This window comes from Crocodylus siamensis, chromosome 9, assembly GCF_052110815.1.
Source record: "Crocodylus siamensis isolate JL-2025a chromosome 9, ASM5211081v1, whole genome shotgun sequence".
Classification (NCBI taxonomy): Eukaryota; Metazoa; Chordata; order Crocodylia; family Crocodylidae; genus Crocodylus; species Crocodylus siamensis.
In genome coordinates, this window is record NC_143403.1 from 38,324,099 (window position 1) to 38,341,297 (window position 17,199).

Sequence of the window (17,199 nt, forward strand, 5' to 3'; positions counted from 1 at the left end):
CCTGAGCAGGGACCGGATCAGCCCCCTCACTGGGACCCCTTCAGGCCCCAGGGGAGGCGCACCTAGGCCAAGGGTCAGTGAGGATCTTCCAGAGGGACTGGATGTATTTAAATCAGCTGGTCCTGAGGATCTCCACCCCAGAGTGCTGAGGGAATTAGCGGAGGTCATTGTGGGACCCCTGGCACAGCTTTACAAACACTCATGGTGCTCTGGTGATGTGCCGAAGGACTAGAAAAGGGCCAATGTGGTTCTTATTTTCAAAAAAGGGAAGAAGGAGGACCCAGGAAACTATAGCCCTGTTAGTCTTACCTTGATCCTGGGGAAGCTTTTTGAGAGAATTATCCTGGCACATGTCTGCGAGGGGCCAGCAGGGGAGGTTATGCTTAGGGGCAACCAACATGGGTTCATTAGAGGCAGGTCCTGTCAGACCAACCTGGTGGCTTTCTATGACCAGGTCACAAAATCCTTAGATGCAGGTGTTGCGGTGCACGTAGTCTCTCGACTTTAGGAAGGTCTTCGACACGGTCTCTCACCCCACTCTCAATAAAAAACTAGGTGACTGTGTTGTCGACACCCACACAGTCAAATGGGTCGCCAACTGGCTGGAGGGCCACACCCAGAGAGTGGTGGTGGATGGGTCATTTTCAACCTGGAGGGATGCGGGCAGTGGTGTCCTTAAGGGCTCGGTCCTTGGGCCCGCACTGTTCAACATTTTCATCAGTGGCTTGGACAAGGGGGTAAAAAGCACCCTGTTCAAATCTGCAGATGACACTAAGATGTGGGGGGGGGGGGGAAGTGGGCACTCTAGAAGGGAGAATAGGCTACAATCGGACCTATACATGTTACAGGGGTGGGCGGATGAGAACCACAGAATCATAGAAGTCGGTTTGGAAGGGACCTTATAGATCTTCAGGTCCGACCCCCGACCTAGCCGGGAGAAAAACTGGGCTCAAATGAGTCCAGCCAGGCAGGCATCAAACCTCTTCTTAAAGAGCCCCAGGGTAGGAGCCAGCACCACTTCCCTTGGAAGTTGGTTCCAGATCCTAGCCGCCCAAACTGTGAAGTAGTTCTTGCGGATGTCTAATCTAAACCTACTCTCCAGTAACTTGTGTCCATTATTCCTTGTTATGCCAGGGGGCGCTAGGGGAAACAGAGTCTCTCCCAAACCCTTCTGGTCCCCCCTAGTGAGTTTATAGACGGTCACCAGGTCCCCCCTCAGCCTTCTCTTGTAAAGGCTGAACAGGTTTAGGTCCCGCAGTCTTTCATTGTAGGGTCTGCCCTGTTGTCCCCAGATCATGCGAGTGGCCCTCCTCTGGACCCTCTCAAAGTTGTCCACATCCCTCCTGAAGTGGGGCGCACAGAACTGGACACAGTACTCCAGCTGTGGCCTGACCAGCGTCGTATAGAGGGAGAGGATCACCTCCTTGGCTCTACTTGAAATGCATCTGTGGATGAACGACAAGGTCCAGTTAGCCCTGCCAGCCGTGACCTCGCATTGTCGGCCCATGTTCATCTTAGAGTCAATAATTACTCCAAGATCCCTTTCTGCCTCCGTGCTCTCAAGAAGAGAGTTTCCTATTCTATAAGTGTGCTGCTGGTTTCTACTGCCCAAGTGCAGCACCCTGCACTTGTCAGTATTGAAACGCATCCTGTTTATGTTAGCCCACCCCTGTAACCTATCCAAGTCTTGCTGCAATCTTTCCTTCCCACCTCACCCCAAATTTTGGTATCATCAGCAAATTTAAACAGGTTGCTTTTCTTCATCATCGATTTGGACGATGGGGTGATATTGAACAGCACAGGCCCAAGGACTGAGCCCTGGGGGTCTCTGCTGCCCACTTCCCACTAGGTTGAATATGACCCATCCACCACCACCCTCTGAGTATGACCCTTGAGCCAATCTGCAATCCATCTGGCTGTGTAGGCATCAAGGCCACAGTCGCCTAGTTTTTTAACGAGGATGGGGTGGGAGACAGTGTCAAAGGCCTTGCTGAAGTCTAGAAAGACTACAACCACGGTGACACCTGCATCCATTGCCTTTGTGACCTGATCATAAAAGGCAATCAGGTTGGTCTGACATGACCTGCCCCTAATGAAACCGTGCTGGTTGCCCTTGAGCATCATCCCTAAAGCCGGCCCATCACAGATGTGCTCCTTGAGGATCTTCTCAAAGAGTTTCCCTACGATTGGGGTAAGACTGACAGGCCTATAGTTGGCCGGGTCCTCTCTCTTCCCTTTTTTGAAGATGGGGACCACGTTAGCGATCTTCCAATCATCTGGCACCTGGCCCAAGCACCACGAGCACTTGTAAAGCCATGCCAAGGGCCCTATAATAACCCCAGCTCCCTCAACACCCTGGGGTGGAGAGCATCTGGACCCGTTGACTTGAACACGTCCAGCCCCTCCAGAAGCTCTCTAACCCGGTCCTCCACACCCTGAGGTCTGGAGGCATTCCCCTCAAGTCTGTCTTGCATCACAGTGGGGATGGGACAGGCTATGAGAATAGGATGGGATTCAGCACTGACAAGTGCAAGGTGCTACACCTGGGGAGGAAGAACCAACAGCATACCTACAGGCTGGGGAACTCCCTTCTCATCAGTGCAGGGGCAGAAAAGGAACTTGGAATCATTACTGATACCAAAATGAATATGAGCCGACAGTGCGGAGGTGCGGTCAGGAACGCCAACCGCACCTTGTCATGCATCCACAGATGCATCACAAGCAGGTCCAAGGAGGTGATACTACCCCTCTATACGACACTGGTCAGGTCACAGTTGGAGTACTGTGTCCAGTTCTGGGTGCCGCGCTTCAGGAGGGATGTGGACAACATGGAGAGGGTCTAGAGGAGGGCCACCACATGATCAGGGGGCAGCAGGGCAGGCCCTACGAGGACAGGCTATGGGACCTGAACCTGTTCAGCCTCCACAAGAGAAGGTTGAGGGGGGATCTAGTGACCTGTTACAAACTAGTCAGAGGGGACCAGCAGGCTTTAGGGGAATCCCTGTTCCCCTGAGCACTACCAGGAGTGACTAGAAATAACAGTCACAAGCTGGCAGAGGGTAGATTCCGACTAAACATCAGAAGGAGCCACTTCACTGTCAGGGTGGCTAGGATTGGGAACCAACTTTCAAGCGAAGTGGTACTGGCTCCTACCTGGGGGGTCTTTAAGACTAGGCTAGACGAATACCTTGCTGGGGTCGTTTGACCCCAGTACTCTTTCCTGCCATGGCAGTGGGTTGGACTTGATGACCTGCTCAGGTCCCTTCTGACCCTACCAACTATGAAACTATGAAAGCTCACATGCCTGGTAATCAGTTTCTGTTTTTATGTATTCTGAATAACCATGTTTAGGTCCAACTGACACCCTGTGGGGTCACGCCAACCCTCAGGATCTCAGTACTGTGCTGTTAGACAGGAAGCCATGGTGTACAATTGCACATGCACACATTCAAAAATCAATTCAGTGCATACACACACACTAGGCACATACACACACTCTAGGTTCATGCACCCCCACCAGATGTGTGCACACATGCTACCAATCTAGGCATGTACACACAGAGACAATGGCAGCAGGGGCTAAAGAGGCTTGGTGCAGGGGCTGAAGTCTGGGAGGAGAGAGATAAGAGTACAGATTGGAGGAGGAAATATGCAGGTGATAGCTACCTATCCCAGGCTGAAAATGGGTCCTCGATGGCCAGTCAGGGTCTTCTTCAGCTTGGTGTTGTCCAGAGGGGGTTCGCCAGCAGGGCGTCTGGGGTGGATAGGCAGCGTGCCATGAAGCTGGTCTGGTCCAGATGGAAATGGCATTCCCAGGAGTCAGTCTTCACGACCCCTTTTTATGGGGCGGACTACCTCTGATCTCCTTGGGGAGGGCCTGTCCAGGCAATGTCAGTCCTGTTCCAGAGGGCTCCAGGTATTCTTACTAAGCATGTGCAGCTTGGACAATGGTGGGTTGCCTCATCTTTTGTTTCTTGAATGCTGAGGATGGCTCCAAGGACTGGGTCATTGGTCCAGGTATTGGTGTTGATGGTTTGGTCATTCAGAGGGAGCTATTTTTAGACCTATTGCCATTGTCTCTCAAGCACCCTCATTCATCCCTATTCATTCAAGAACCATGTTACATAGGAGGGGTAGTATGAGTCATACGTTACACAACTGGGTATGGGATAAGATGGAGGTTTGACATTACAAGAGGGAAACTTGACATGACTTATGCTAACTTACATATATATGCCTAAAACAGTAATCATACAATATAAAAGCAGTAATAAAAAAAATATCAATACAAACATAATAATTATCACTTATAAAAGAGTGGATATCTATGTCAAAATAGCAGGGCACTTATTTGCAAAGAGGGGACAGAAAAATAAAACTTACTACCTAAAATAAAATGTTAAAGCTTATCCTACATCTTAGCTTACTTATACTTATCTATAGGAAACAGCAGGGGAGAGAAAAAGTCAGAAATGGTTGGGGAAGGGGAGGGAAAGCATTTTAAAATAAAATAAAAAAAAATAAAAAATTGGGGGGTTTGCTACACAATTTTTCATAGTTTCATAGTTAGTAGAGACCTGAGGAGATCATCAAGTCTGACTCCCTGCCATGACAGGAAAGAGTACTGGGGTCATATGACCCCAGCAAGGTGATTGTTTGGCCTTGTCTTAAAGACCCCCAAGGTAGGAGCCAGCACCACTACGCTTGGAAGTTGGTTCCCAATCCTAGCCGCCCTGACAGTGAAGTGGTGCCTCCTGATATCTAGTCTGAATTTACCCTCTGCCAGTTTGTGACCGTTATTTCTAGTCACTCCTGGTACTGTTCGGGGGAACAGGGACTCCCCCAGTGCCTGCTGTTCCCACCTGACTCGTGTAAATGGCCACTAGATCCCCCCTGAGCCTTCTCTTGTGGAGGCTGAACAGGTTCAGGTCCCATAGCCTGTCCTTGTAGGGCCTGCCCTGCTGCCCCCGGATCATGCGGGTGGCCCTCCTCTGGACCCTCTCCATGTTGTCCACATCCCTCCTGAAGTGTGGCGCCCAGAACTGGACGCAGTACCCTAGCTGTGGTCTGACCAGTGTCGCATAGAGGGGTAGTATCACCTCCTTGGACCTGCTCGATATGCGTCTGTGGGTGCATGACAAGGTGTGGTTGGCCTTCCTGACTGCATCCCCACACTGCTGGCCCATGTTCATCTTGTAATCAATGCTGACTCCAAGACTCTTTTCTGCCTCTGCGCTGACGAGAAGGGAGTTCCCCAGCCTGTAGGTATGCTGTTGGTTCTTCCTCCACAGGTACAGCACCTCGCACTTGTCAATGTTGAATCCCACCCTATTCTCATCTGCCCACCCCTGTAACGTGTAGGTCTGATTGTAGCCTATTCCTTCCTTCTAGCATGCCCACATCCCCCCACGTCTTAGTGTCATCTGCAAATATGAACAGGGTGCTTTTTACCCCCTCGTCCAAGTTGCCGATGAAGATGTTGAACAGTGCGGGCCCGAGGACCGAGCCCTGCAGAACCCCACTGCCCACATCCCTCCAGGTTGAAAATGACCCATCCACCACCACTCTCTGGGTGCGGCCCTCCAGCCAGTTGGCAACCCATTTGACTGTGTGGGTGTCGACACTAATCCCCCAGTTTTTTAATGAGAACAGGGTGAGAGACAGTGTCAAAGGCCTTCCGAAAGTCCAGAAAGACCATGTCCATTGCTACCTCTGCATCTAAGGATTTTGTGACCTGGTCACAGAAGGCCACCAGGTTGGTCTGACACTCTAATGAACCCATGTTGGTTGCCCCTAAATATAACCTCCCCCACTGGCCCCTTGTGGACATGTGCCAGGATAATTTTCTGAAAAAGCTTACCCAGGATTGAGGTACGACTAACTGGCCTATAGTTTCCTGGGTCCTCCTTCCTCCCTTTTTTGAAGATGGGAACCACGCTGGCCCTCTTCCAGTCCTCTGGCACCATGCCACAGCACCATGAGTGCTCGTAAAGTCGTGCCAGGGTCCCGCAATGGCTCAGCTAATTCCCTCAGCACTCTGGGGTGGGGATAGTCAGGACCAGCTGATTTAAATACATCCAGTCCCTCTGGAAGATCTTCACTGACCCTTGGCCTAGGTGCGCCTCCCATGGGGCCTGAGGGGAGCCCAGTGGGAGGGGCTGATCTGGTCCCTGCTCAGGAAAACAGAGGCAAAGAAGTCATTAAATAGGTTAGCTTTGTCATCTGGTGTGATGACCAAATTTCCTAGCGTGTCTTGCAGGGGCCCCACCCACATTACCTGGTACCTTCTTTTTTGACCCCTATGTATTTAAAAAAGGACTTCTTGTTGTCCTTGATCCAGGAAGCTAGTCCCAGTTCCATCTCCGCATTGGCCTTCCTGACCATCCCTTTTAGCTAGGAGACATTCTCGGGTGCTTTTGCGCTCTCCTGCCCCCTTTGATTTGTGTTGCGATTACTTCCCTTTGGGCTTGGAGGATCATCTCCTTAAGGAACGACCACTCTTCTTGGACACCTGGCTCCCCTCTCCTCCCCTCCCCTCCAGGACCTCAGTGCTTCCCCGATACTCTCCTTAGCTCATTGAAGTCCACCCTCCCGAAATCCAGGGCTGCTGCCTTGCTGTAGGCCTTTGCCACCTTGCCCTGGATGGTGAATTCCAGCAAGCGATGATTGCTGTCGCCCAGGCGGTCGAGCACCCACCCACAGCCCCCTCACCAGGTTGTCACCTGTGGCCAGCACCAGGTCCAACAAGGCATCTCCCCTGGTGGGGGTGTGCACCTCCTGGGTTAGATGGAGGTCCTGCATTTTGGCTAGGAACCTACGTGAGTGGTCAGACCTGGTTGACTGCTCTTCCCAGCAGATGTCTGGAAAGTTCAGGTCACCCGTGATGACCACGGCCTTTGACTTAACTACCTCCATGAGCTGACTTAAGAATTCCTGGTCTAGCTCCTCCCCTTTGTTGGGTGGTCTGTAGTAGACCCCCACCGTTAAGTCTCTTTTTAAACAATAAGGAACACCAGCTTCCACATGTGGCACTACAGATCTTACTAGCCCTGAAGATTCACAAACTATGGGATTTTAAAAAGAAAACCAACATCTTATTCTGATTATCCTCTTGTTTTGAGAAATGTTGGAGCTAAGGCAGGCATGCAATGTTCAAGGACTCATTTCCACCCATTTATGAAATACTGGAAAACTGCCTGTCAAGAATGATTGGGGGGAAAGGGGTGGGGGGAAGATGAGCACTGTCACTCACCACCCTGCACCGCCACCACTTCCCAGAAGCAGGGGGAAAGCTTGTCCTGCCATTCCCTTCGTCCCCCTCTGCCAGCACTCTAAGCAATCACAGCTTCCACCGCTGCTGGCCTTGCCCCCCAGTCCTGCTTCTTGGAGGCAGCAGACTACTGCCATGATGGTGGGGATGGAGCCAGAAGGGGTTGGGGTGAGACCAGCGCTGTTGGCCTCACCCCCCAGCTCTGACCCACCGTCACGGCAGCACTTCACACTCTGACCGGTTGTTTCACTAATGAGAGTGCTCCAAGAGCATTATGGACAGGCAGACAGACAGACCACGCCCTTTATTACATAAGAACTAATCTTCAGTTGGAACTGTCTAGAAGCTTTGAAGGAGGAAAATACAATCAAGCCAGCAACTTTAACAGGAGTGGGCTAGGTACAGCACTTGGGGCAGTAGACTGGACCAGCATTTCTGTGTAGGGCAGGGACTGTCCTTGTTTTTGCTTCAATCTCCCAGGCAAAGACATATTGGGAGATCGAAAACAAATTAATAAAGTTCTTTCCAGTTTCTTATTATTCCCTTTCACGTCTCCCTGTCCATGCCTGAGCAGAGACACCTTTCACATAGTTCAAATTCATATTTATACACAAATAGCTGTTTTATTTTCTCTAAGAGGGTGTGAGGGAGCGGGGCCTAGCGGCGGCCGTGAACTCCCTAGCGCCCCCTACCATCACGTTAGGGTGAACGTAGCACCCTCAGAATCTCGCCCGCCATGACTTTGATGACCAATAAGTAATATGGGAGGCTGCCTGTTTCCTTAGTGGATGGTACTGGTGTTCCTGTCCCTACTCCAGAATGGGGTATCTATATGTGTCCCGCCTTAAGGGCTATGCGTGCCTCCAAACCTCCCTTTTAGCACACCCCAAGCCTCGCAGCTGTTCTGGGGAATGTTTGTACAGTCCCTCGCCCCTCGGGTGCCCCATTCTCTCTCTCCGGCACCCTGGGCTCCTCGCCCACCTGGCGCCCCCTTGGGCCGGGCTCCTATCTCCAGCCCGCTCCCTGCACCTTGGGCCTGTCTTGCTGGCGTCCAGCTAATCCCTGGCACCCCCTGGGTCCGGCTCGCTAGCGCCGCCTACTACCGGCGCCCCCTGGGCCGGGTTCTCGCCGGCGTCCAGCTAATAGCTGGCTCCCCCTGGGCCTGGCTTGCTATCGCCGCCCTACTCCCGGCGCCCTTGGGCCTGGCTCGCTATCGCCGCCCTACTCCCGGCGCCCTTGGGCCTGGCTCGCTACCCCGCTTGTTCCGCCCTGCTCTGGGGCCTTGCCCTCTCTAGGGCTGATACCGCGCCTCGCGCTCTGCCTCTGCCCCGCTCTGGGCCCTGCCCTCTCTAGGGCTGACACGCCGCGCGCCTCGCGCTCTGCCTCTGCCCTGCCCTCTCTAGGGCTGACACGCCGCGCGCCTCGCGCTCTGCCTCTGCCCTGCCCTCTCTAGGGCTGACACGCCGCGCGCCTCGCGCTCTGCCTCTGCCCTGCCCTCTCTAGGGCTGACACGCCGCGCGCCTCGCGCTCTGCCTCTGCCCTGCCCTCTCTAGGGCTGACACGCCGCGCGCCTCGCGCTCTGCCTCTGCCCCGCTCTGGAGCCTTGCCCTCTCTAGGGCTGACACCGCACCTCGCGCTCTGTCTCTGCCCTGCTCTGGGGCCTTGCCCTCTCTAGGGCTGACACCGCGCGCCTCACGCTCTGCCTCTGCCCTGCTCTGGGGCCTTGCCCTCTCTAGGGCTGACACCACGCGCCTCGCGCTAGGGGCACAGGCGCTCGCTGCCGTGCCTGTCCCCTTGACCCTTCTCTGGGTCCAGCTGCCCGACTGGGCAAAACACCACCCTTATGGGCTGGGGTCTGCAACCCGTATACCGCGCCTCCCTGGCACCGACAATAGTGCCCCACTGGCACTGTGCCCCTACTGGGCACCGGGAACCCCCAAGCTGCTGGGGAGCCCCCATGAGGCCTCTTCGCTCCCCTATAGCCTCACCCGGTCCTCCGGTGCAAACTGTAACTTAAACTCAAGCCATCTGGCTGCAACAGAAACACAGAGGCTCCGTACGCCTAACCATAACTCCAAGCCCCGCCAGGGCTCTCAGTCCTACTTCCCTTCAGGGCGATCTTGTTCCCCGCATCATCGCGGCCGGTTAGTGTGGTAAGGCTGCGACCACTAACTCAGGCCACTCAGCTCAGCCGCAGAGCTCCTGCTCCTGCGGCAGCCAGAAGGGAACTGTGAGGCAGGCTCCGGCCTAAGCTGTTTATAAAGGCCTGGCCCTGCCCCCTTCTGGCCACGTGACTCACCTGGTTGCCCTGGTAACCAGCACCTGAGCTGCCTGGGTGATTGGCAGCTCTGCCAATCACCCTCACAGTCACGGGGCACTTACGTGACTACGTGACAGAGGGATTAAAGCAAAGAAGCTTTAGTCAAACAATAAATTGACACACTAATAAAAATGGTTCCATCCTCTATGGTCATAAGGCAAACTCTTTAGAAATGACCAAAGCCCAAGCACCACTATTTGTCAAAGTCTGCAGGCAGTCCTAGCAATCAGCTCTTGGAGACCCATGAACTCAACAGAAAAGAATTGTGGAGCTAACCCATGACAGTTAAATACACTGCAGAATAGACTACTTCACTGCTAACCACAGCCAGCTGCTCTGGGTGAGATCTAGGGAGACATCCAGCCTTTTACCTCCCAAACTGAACATGTGAATCAACATGACCCCATTCTGAAGCATGGGTGTTCTCCAGTTACTAAACGAGCCCGCATTAGCCCACTCTTGCATACCTTGTGGGAATCTGCCCTGGCTTGATCTCCTTGTCCGGCCAGATGTATTTGAAGATGACAACAGCTGTGACATACCAGGTCCCAATCACACTGAGGGAGCTGCAAGACAGACAATACATCACAGGGCTGCCCCCTCAGCTCCTCAGAACCTGTCCAGATCCCCTGAGCCTGAAGAAGGACATTGACCAATAGCTCCTCCCTCTCCCTAGTACATCCCCATGGCTCTCTCTAGGACCTGAAGGAAATTACTACAGTTCCAATACCACACAATGATCCATCTAATTTTCTCACTATGGCCATTATCACTTTAAGTCTCCAGTAACAATGACCACCAGTCCAGCTGCACTGGTGGCAGTGTGTCTAAGCAGACCACTTCTCCTAGCTGGAGTATCTCTAGTCTCTAGCCCTGTTCTGACAGAGAGGCAGTTAGCTCACCAGCCACCAGTATATATCAATACTCCTTTCATCAACTCTTTAGACAGTGACAGGACTAAGAGATTACTAATGTCTTATGATTCCTCCTTGTCCTTTTTCCTATTGGACTGTCTTCATCTCCAGAAATATCAGAAGGCACTTGAAAGCTACAGCCCCCAATCTGTAAGCTGGACAGAGGAACATTTGTGATATACTGCTCCAGAGAAAGAAGTTATTCAGTACTTTTCATCTAAGGATCTCAAAGCACTTTAATGTCCCCATTTTACAAGTGAGGAAAGTAAGACAGAGGAGAAGGGATCAGCCCAAGGTCACAGAGGTTACTAGCAAAGCTGGGAATAGAACCCTGCTCTCCCCAGTTCCAAGTCAGTGCCCTACTCATTAGATCACTGCCTCTGAGAGCACTTGTGGACACGCTGGTCACAGGCTCCAAGTCTGACACACCTGGTTCCTATTCCCTTTGCATCCTCTCATACATCAATCCTAGTCTAGCTCTCCCCACCCACCTGGCATATTTCTGGAAGCCAATCTCCTTTGGGATGGAGAGGGGCAGAATCAGCAGGAAGGCAGTGATGCTGATGGTGAACTTGCGATCTGTGTACCAGTGGCTATTGTCTGCCCCCTCTGGATCCGTCACCAATGCAGCAACGACTAGGTGAGGAGACAAGGACAGAATCAAGCAGTCAGGGAACAGCTAAGGACAATGCCAAGTTGTGTGGACCATCTTCTTTGTGTCTGGAGGGCAGGGAAAGGAGATCTCAGTCCAGGCTGGGCTTGGTGGAAGAAAAGCAGCTTGGACAGGAAATGTAAACTCCTGGGGCCCATCATGGATACATCTACTGTGAGCTTTCATGGTGGTTGAGATGGGCCACAGAAATCAATTCTGTGCAGCACTATCACTACACTCAGGCAAGTGGAGATACAGACCGATGCTGAGACATCTCCTCAGCCCAGTCCTCACGGACAGCAGGGCCCAGCTACTACAGGGGGATACAAGCCCTCTCATTCTCACTCACAAGGACCCCATTCCCAGAGACAGGCACAGCAAGCCCCAGGCACTTACTCTTGTCCTGCTGGTCCCCGATGATGATAAGGAAGGCAATGCAGGTACCAAAGGTATAGACAGCAATGGCAACCTCACAGAGCACACCAGCGACCTTGCCACACACAGCCCACACCACCTCCTGGTATGTCCGCTCATTGCTGGCCTGTGAGCAGTAGGCCAGGATGACCAGACCTCCAATGATGAAAACCAGCATGCACTGGGGGAAGACAGGAACAGTCAGAGTACTAGATACCAGAGCCCCTGTCACCCATCCCTCCCAGGCTGAGGCACCATGACAGGGCCCAGGGCTGGCAAGAAAGACCATATTCTAACGTGTCTTCCACAAGATCCAGTCTCTCTATTGTAGAGGTGCCCATATCCCCCCATGCAGCTCCTCTTACCATCTGCAGCGTGATCCCTGCTGCCACTCCACCTGCTGTGCTGAAGGCTGCAGGAAAGTTGAGCAACCCGGCCCCCAGAGCAGCGTTCACCACAATGAAGATGGCTCCCAGCGTAGACGTGGCCCCTGTGCCATGTTCCTGCCCCTCACTGCTTTTGGGCACAGTCTCCACACTGGGGCTCTGCAGCAGCCTTGCCCGCTCCCCAGCATCTGCACTCCACTCCCAATCTCTGAACTCGCTGTTGATCCCCACATTGTACTGAGCCATTTCCCTTGCTGTGCAGTGGCCAGTCAGCACAGCACTAACACCCTTCTGTGTCTCTTCAGCACTGTGCCAAGCCTGCAGTCAGAACAAGCACCACTCCACACTGCTGACTCCAGTCAGGGTCCAGCGTCCCAGGAGTTACAAGGCAGTCAGGTTCATTCTCCTGTTATGGGCACCATTTGGGGGGCACCAGGCACAGACCACTTCACTGCACCTAGAAGAGGACAAAGGGGACAGCATCACTACCTAGTGCATATGAAAGTCATGCCAGGCAGAGCTGGCCCCAAGACCCAGACTGCCCTAGTACACCATCAGCCTCTACACAACTACACCCTTCACTAAAATGGAACACTACACTAGTGATTCCCAACCTTTTTTATACCATGAACCAGCAGCAGTGAGGGGCCACAGGGCCGGGCTGGGCCAGGCAGGGGGATGCAGCTGGGGGCAGCACGGACGTGGGGAGCTGAGCTGAAGGCAGAGCTGTTGCCGCCTAAAGCTGATGCCACAACCCGGCAGCCAACCCTTCACAGCCGGGTGGTTGGGAAATCTCTGCACTACACTCATGGGTGGGCAGCCAGCAGCAGGGAACAAACCTGGGACCACTGGATCTTAAAGTAGGAGCCTCTGTTGCCTGAGCCAAGAAACCCAGCACTGCTATAACTGGCTTATGTGAGACAAGTCTAGTGGGTCTCAGCTCATGTCCCAGAAGTCCATGTTGTGCAAGCCACAAGAGTTGTCCTAGTAGATTGAATTGACAGAGGGAGACGACTGTCAGTCAGTGCTGAGGCACCATGAACACAGGAGACAGCTTGCACTGCAATTATTCTGTGGATTAACAGTTTCAGTCTCCAAGGCTTTGCAGTTGGTGCCTTATCACAGACCTGATGCTGACACAAACAAAACTGCGTTTCAAAATCAACTTCCTTATTTCCAGCCCAAATTTCTGCAACTGCTGCAAGAGTTTGCCTGCTCCTGTGGGGCAAAGTTCAGGGAAAGACTTGAAGTTGGAATGACCAGTCAGACCAGAGGGAACATTTATCTGGTGAAACAAACAACAGATTCCCATACCTATCTCAGAAAACCTGACCAAAACACCTTTGGGATAAGAACAAGCATGAAAGACCATAATTTAAAGAACTGCTATAAAAATAGGCCTCTTCAAATAGTTGGAGCTTATAACAAGTGACTCCCTTCTCCAACACTAAAAATCAGCCAGGTTTTATAAAAAGTCCTGACCTCCGTGGCTCAGATACACATCTAATAAAACTACCCAACAAATCAGGTGTTTTCAGCCTTTCTAGAGTCAGGGCACCCTCCATGAATTCTTTGAGTCTCGTTGCACCCTGGTTGAGAACCACTGTTGTGCTGCCTCTGCTCATCTTCATGCTTCTCAACCATGGTGCTGCAGCATGCTCCTGCCAGTATTAGGATATTGTGATAAACCTAAAGCGGGCAGGTGCAGGGTAACTAAGGAGTTCTGTGCTCTGGGAAAAACTCCTCTGACCCCTGTGGTAAGGATATTTTTTTTTGGTGGGGGGAGGATGGTCTTGCCTGCCCCAGGTGTCACCACACCCAGCTTCTCCAGCTGGGCAGTGCAAGTGGCAGCTCCAGAGCACAGGCTGATCCTTTCAGCCAAGCAGTGCAAAAGGCTGTGGCTGGAGTTCACACTTACCACAGCCCTTCCTGGTACAATCCCACAGCTCCTCAGCCACAGCTGTTTCCTGATCTTCCTCCAGAGGAGACATTCAAAACCACACCCCTGTTGGGACCCATTGCCAGAGGCTACTATGAACTATAATCAATGCTTAAAAGGGACACCCAAAAAAGAAAGAGAAAACAGAGGCGGTGAGAAGATTTCCTTGGTCCTCTACCCTTAGAAGACAGGCCCCTTCTCTTTCCTGTTTTTCTCAGACACTCTTCCACTGAAAGCATTGTGAAAGCAAAACTTGATTTAAAAAAAAAAAAAAGAGACGTAGTGGTGTGGGAGCGGTATGAGTCTTTGTGGATTTTGTTAATATCTTTAAATCAAATTCTTGACAAGCAGCTGAGAGGAAAGATATCTCTATGAGAAAATTAACTTCTCAACCCCTGACTCACAGACTAGCACACGTATACATTCCAGTGCTGTGGGTCTTTCCAAGTGATTTCCAAAAAAAATGTGAAAGAAGGGAATTCCAGAAGGTTAAAAAGAGAGAAAAATAACTGCTAAGCAAAAAGGCATAAATCCAAACCCTCTCACACAATTTTTGATCCTAAAGGTTAATGTCCAGATATTTAGACAGCTATTCAGAAACAGCTCATACACTCACAGTGTGGACGGGTTCCCCAAATTATGAAGTTAGACTGTGTTTCCTCATTACAGGAAGAGGTAGAGCTTCACAAGGGACTTCAGGTTGATGTCCTCATCTGTCTTGCTATGCACAACGCCTAGGTTAATTCTCTTAGGCAGCGGCTTTCAACCTGTGGTCCTCACACCCCTGGGAGTCCGCAGACTACATCCAAGAGATCTGCAAAAGATTATCATGATCAATCAAAAGTATGTAAATACCCACCACTTACAATTCACTAGGGTCCACAACTCCATTTGAAATTTCCAAAGGGGTCTGCACCTCCACTGAAAAGTGTTTAGGGGTCCACAAATGAAAAAAGGTTGAAAACCACTGTTCTAAGGTAAGACATCATTGATACTCTATTCCTTCCACCTCAAGACAGTAATGACACCAAGTGGTGCCAGAGACAGCTCTATGGTGCACTCATCTAATTAAGCTTGTTTTAATTCTGATCTGGAAAAGGGAAAACAAAGAAATGAGGGAGTAGATTGAGGTTTACTCTGTTGTGCATCATCAACTCAACCCAAAGCATTAACAGGCCTAAATCCAGGGCCCAACTCCAAATGCAACCCAGTAAGAGAATTTAACTGTACACCATCAGGATTACAACACAGGGTTAAAGAAAATAGAGCACAGTCATCAAATAAACTGGCTGGAAGCATGTCTCCATTCACCCTGCTAATGATACCCAATTCTTCAGAGGAGACATCATGTCTGAGCCAGGTGATTGGTTACAGACAGGAATGCTCAGGTAAGCTAAACTGTATAAAAGCCCTGGGTGGACACCTGAACTCTGAATTCAGCCGACTGATGCACTACAGAGGGCATGCTAACAGATGGGAGGATCATGATGGTAAGGGAACATGTTCTCCATCTCAACCACACTAGTTGTGTGTGATATAAACCCTCAAAATACAGCATCTGATGCAGTCTAAACTCACAGAATCCTATAGAATTTGGGCTGGAAGGGACCTACAGAGGTCATCTAGTCCAGCCCCCTGCCTGAAGTAGGATCATCCCTATCCAAACCATCCCATACAAACCATAATCTAAACTCTACATCAGACAACCATCAACCCTGATATGACATAGACCTAACACCCTAACCTGCCACAAGTAAAGCAGAACTGTGGCAGCCAACATCCTACTTCTATGAAATGTCATCAATAAATGCTCAAGAGATGCTGAGTAGAGGGCCATGACCCTCATGAGAGGAAGGCAAAAGCCCCCACGGTCTGTACCAATCTGACCATAGGGTAGAATTCCTTCCCGACTCCAAATCTGGCAATTGGTCAGACCCTGAGCAGAAAGACAAGCCCCTGTAGCCAGGAACTTCCAGGTTTGGTCCCCGCAGCAGCACTGGCACAAGTCCCCATGCTTGGCTGCCACCAACACCCAATGCCTCTGAGGAAAACTTAAAAAAATCACCCTGATACATGTAGCAGAAATAGGGCACAAGAGCCCAGAAGCCTGGGAAATCCTTAAACAGAACATGGCTTAGCCTGCCTGGTGCACTAGATGGGCTCAGCCTTCCCTCTGAAGCACGCTGCATTGGTCTCTTAGCACTTCTCAACCTGTGGGTTGTGACCCAGAGGTGGGTTGCAAGAATGTATGAAAGGATTGCCAACAAATTTCAGAAATGGATTCTCCTTTAAAGGAGTGAGGGCCACTGGGTCAGGACTGGTCATGGATGTTTACAAATGGGTCCTGCTCCAAAGAAGGGTAGAACCACTCCTCAGGCTGGGAGCCAGGCCAGAGGCACCGTGGGCCTCGTCTCAGCAAAGGATCCCCGAGAGCAGCTGCTGTCACGGGCCTGCCCTTAGCCCAGGACTCCGCCCCGGGGGCCCCTCGCTGGGCTGAGCTGGGCGACAGGACACAGCCCGGCCGAAGGGGAGCGCAAGGCCCTTCACCCCCGCCCAGGCAGGCCTGCTGCTGCCCGGGACACCCCCTGCCAGCGGCCCTGCCCCTTCGGCAGCCGCGCGCGCCCCGCGGAGCTGGGACCCTGCAGTCCGGGGAGAGTAGAGCGAGCACTGACCGCAGTACCTCTAGGACCGATGCCCCGATACCCCGGGGCCGGAGGGCTCCGCCGATCGTCAGGACAAAGCCGGAGCCAAACCCCCACAACAGCCTCCTACACCGGCGCCGGCTTTTTCAGCAGCCGCTGGAGCCTCACGTGGTCCCGGCGGCTCGGCCCCGCGCGCTGCAGGCTGGGGAGCGTAGTCCCGCCCCGCCCCCCCGCGCGGGGGCAGCAGTGGGCTCTAGAGCTCTTGCCGCGCCGCCTGCGTCTGCTCCGCGTCCCACAGCCCAGCCCTGCGACACGCTCGAGAGCAGGCTGGGCAGGGACGGCTAGTTTAGTTAAGGATGCACCTGCCGTGAGCAGGGCCTGGGCTAGGCCTTGCGAGGCCCCTTCCAGCCCTGCTTTCCTGTAATGTGTGATCCTGCAGATGGGAGACGCGAGAGACCGGGGCGGATCCAGCCAAAGCTTAAATTGCCCGGGAGTGACAACACCATGGCTAGTCAGGCAGCGCTGAAGGAGTGAATCCGTTGATTTCAGGGCTCAATAGGCTTCCCCTGATCCCTTCCAAACTCTTCATTCCTCAGCGAGCTTCTCCTTTTTACTGGTCTTGATGCTCCACCAATCAAGGCACCCTTTGTTCTACAGACAGT

General features: G+C 52.4%; 1 protein-coding gene across 3 annotated transcripts in view; it reads right to left on the bottom strand.

The window, feature by feature from the left end:
* The window catches only part of SLC38A7 (solute carrier family 38 member 7), a 29,814-nt gene extending 13,083 nt beyond the window's left edge, over positions 1–16,731 (bottom strand). The window contains exons 1-6 of one of the 3 annotated variants that reach the window (XM_090062401.1): positions 16,576–16,731; positions 14,512–14,709; positions 11,936–12,413; positions 11,553–11,751; positions 10,996–11,140; positions 10,058–10,156 (exon numbers count right to left, since the gene is read on the bottom strand). In XM_090062401.1, the coding sequence (XP_089918527.1) occupies positions 10,058–10,156; positions 10,996–11,140; positions 11,553–11,751; positions 11,936–12,202 (710 nt within the window). In that variant the 5' untranslated portion in view covers positions 12,203–12,413; positions 14,512–14,709; positions 16,576–16,731. Of the gene's footprint in view, positions 1–10,057; positions 10,157–10,995; positions 11,141–11,552; positions 11,752–11,935; positions 12,414–14,511; positions 14,710–16,567 lie in introns of all 3 variants that reach the window. The other 2 variants (XM_090062402.1, XM_090062403.1) reach the window with 2 other exon arrangements.
* Between the last annotated feature and the right edge of the window lie 468 nt (positions 16,732–17,199).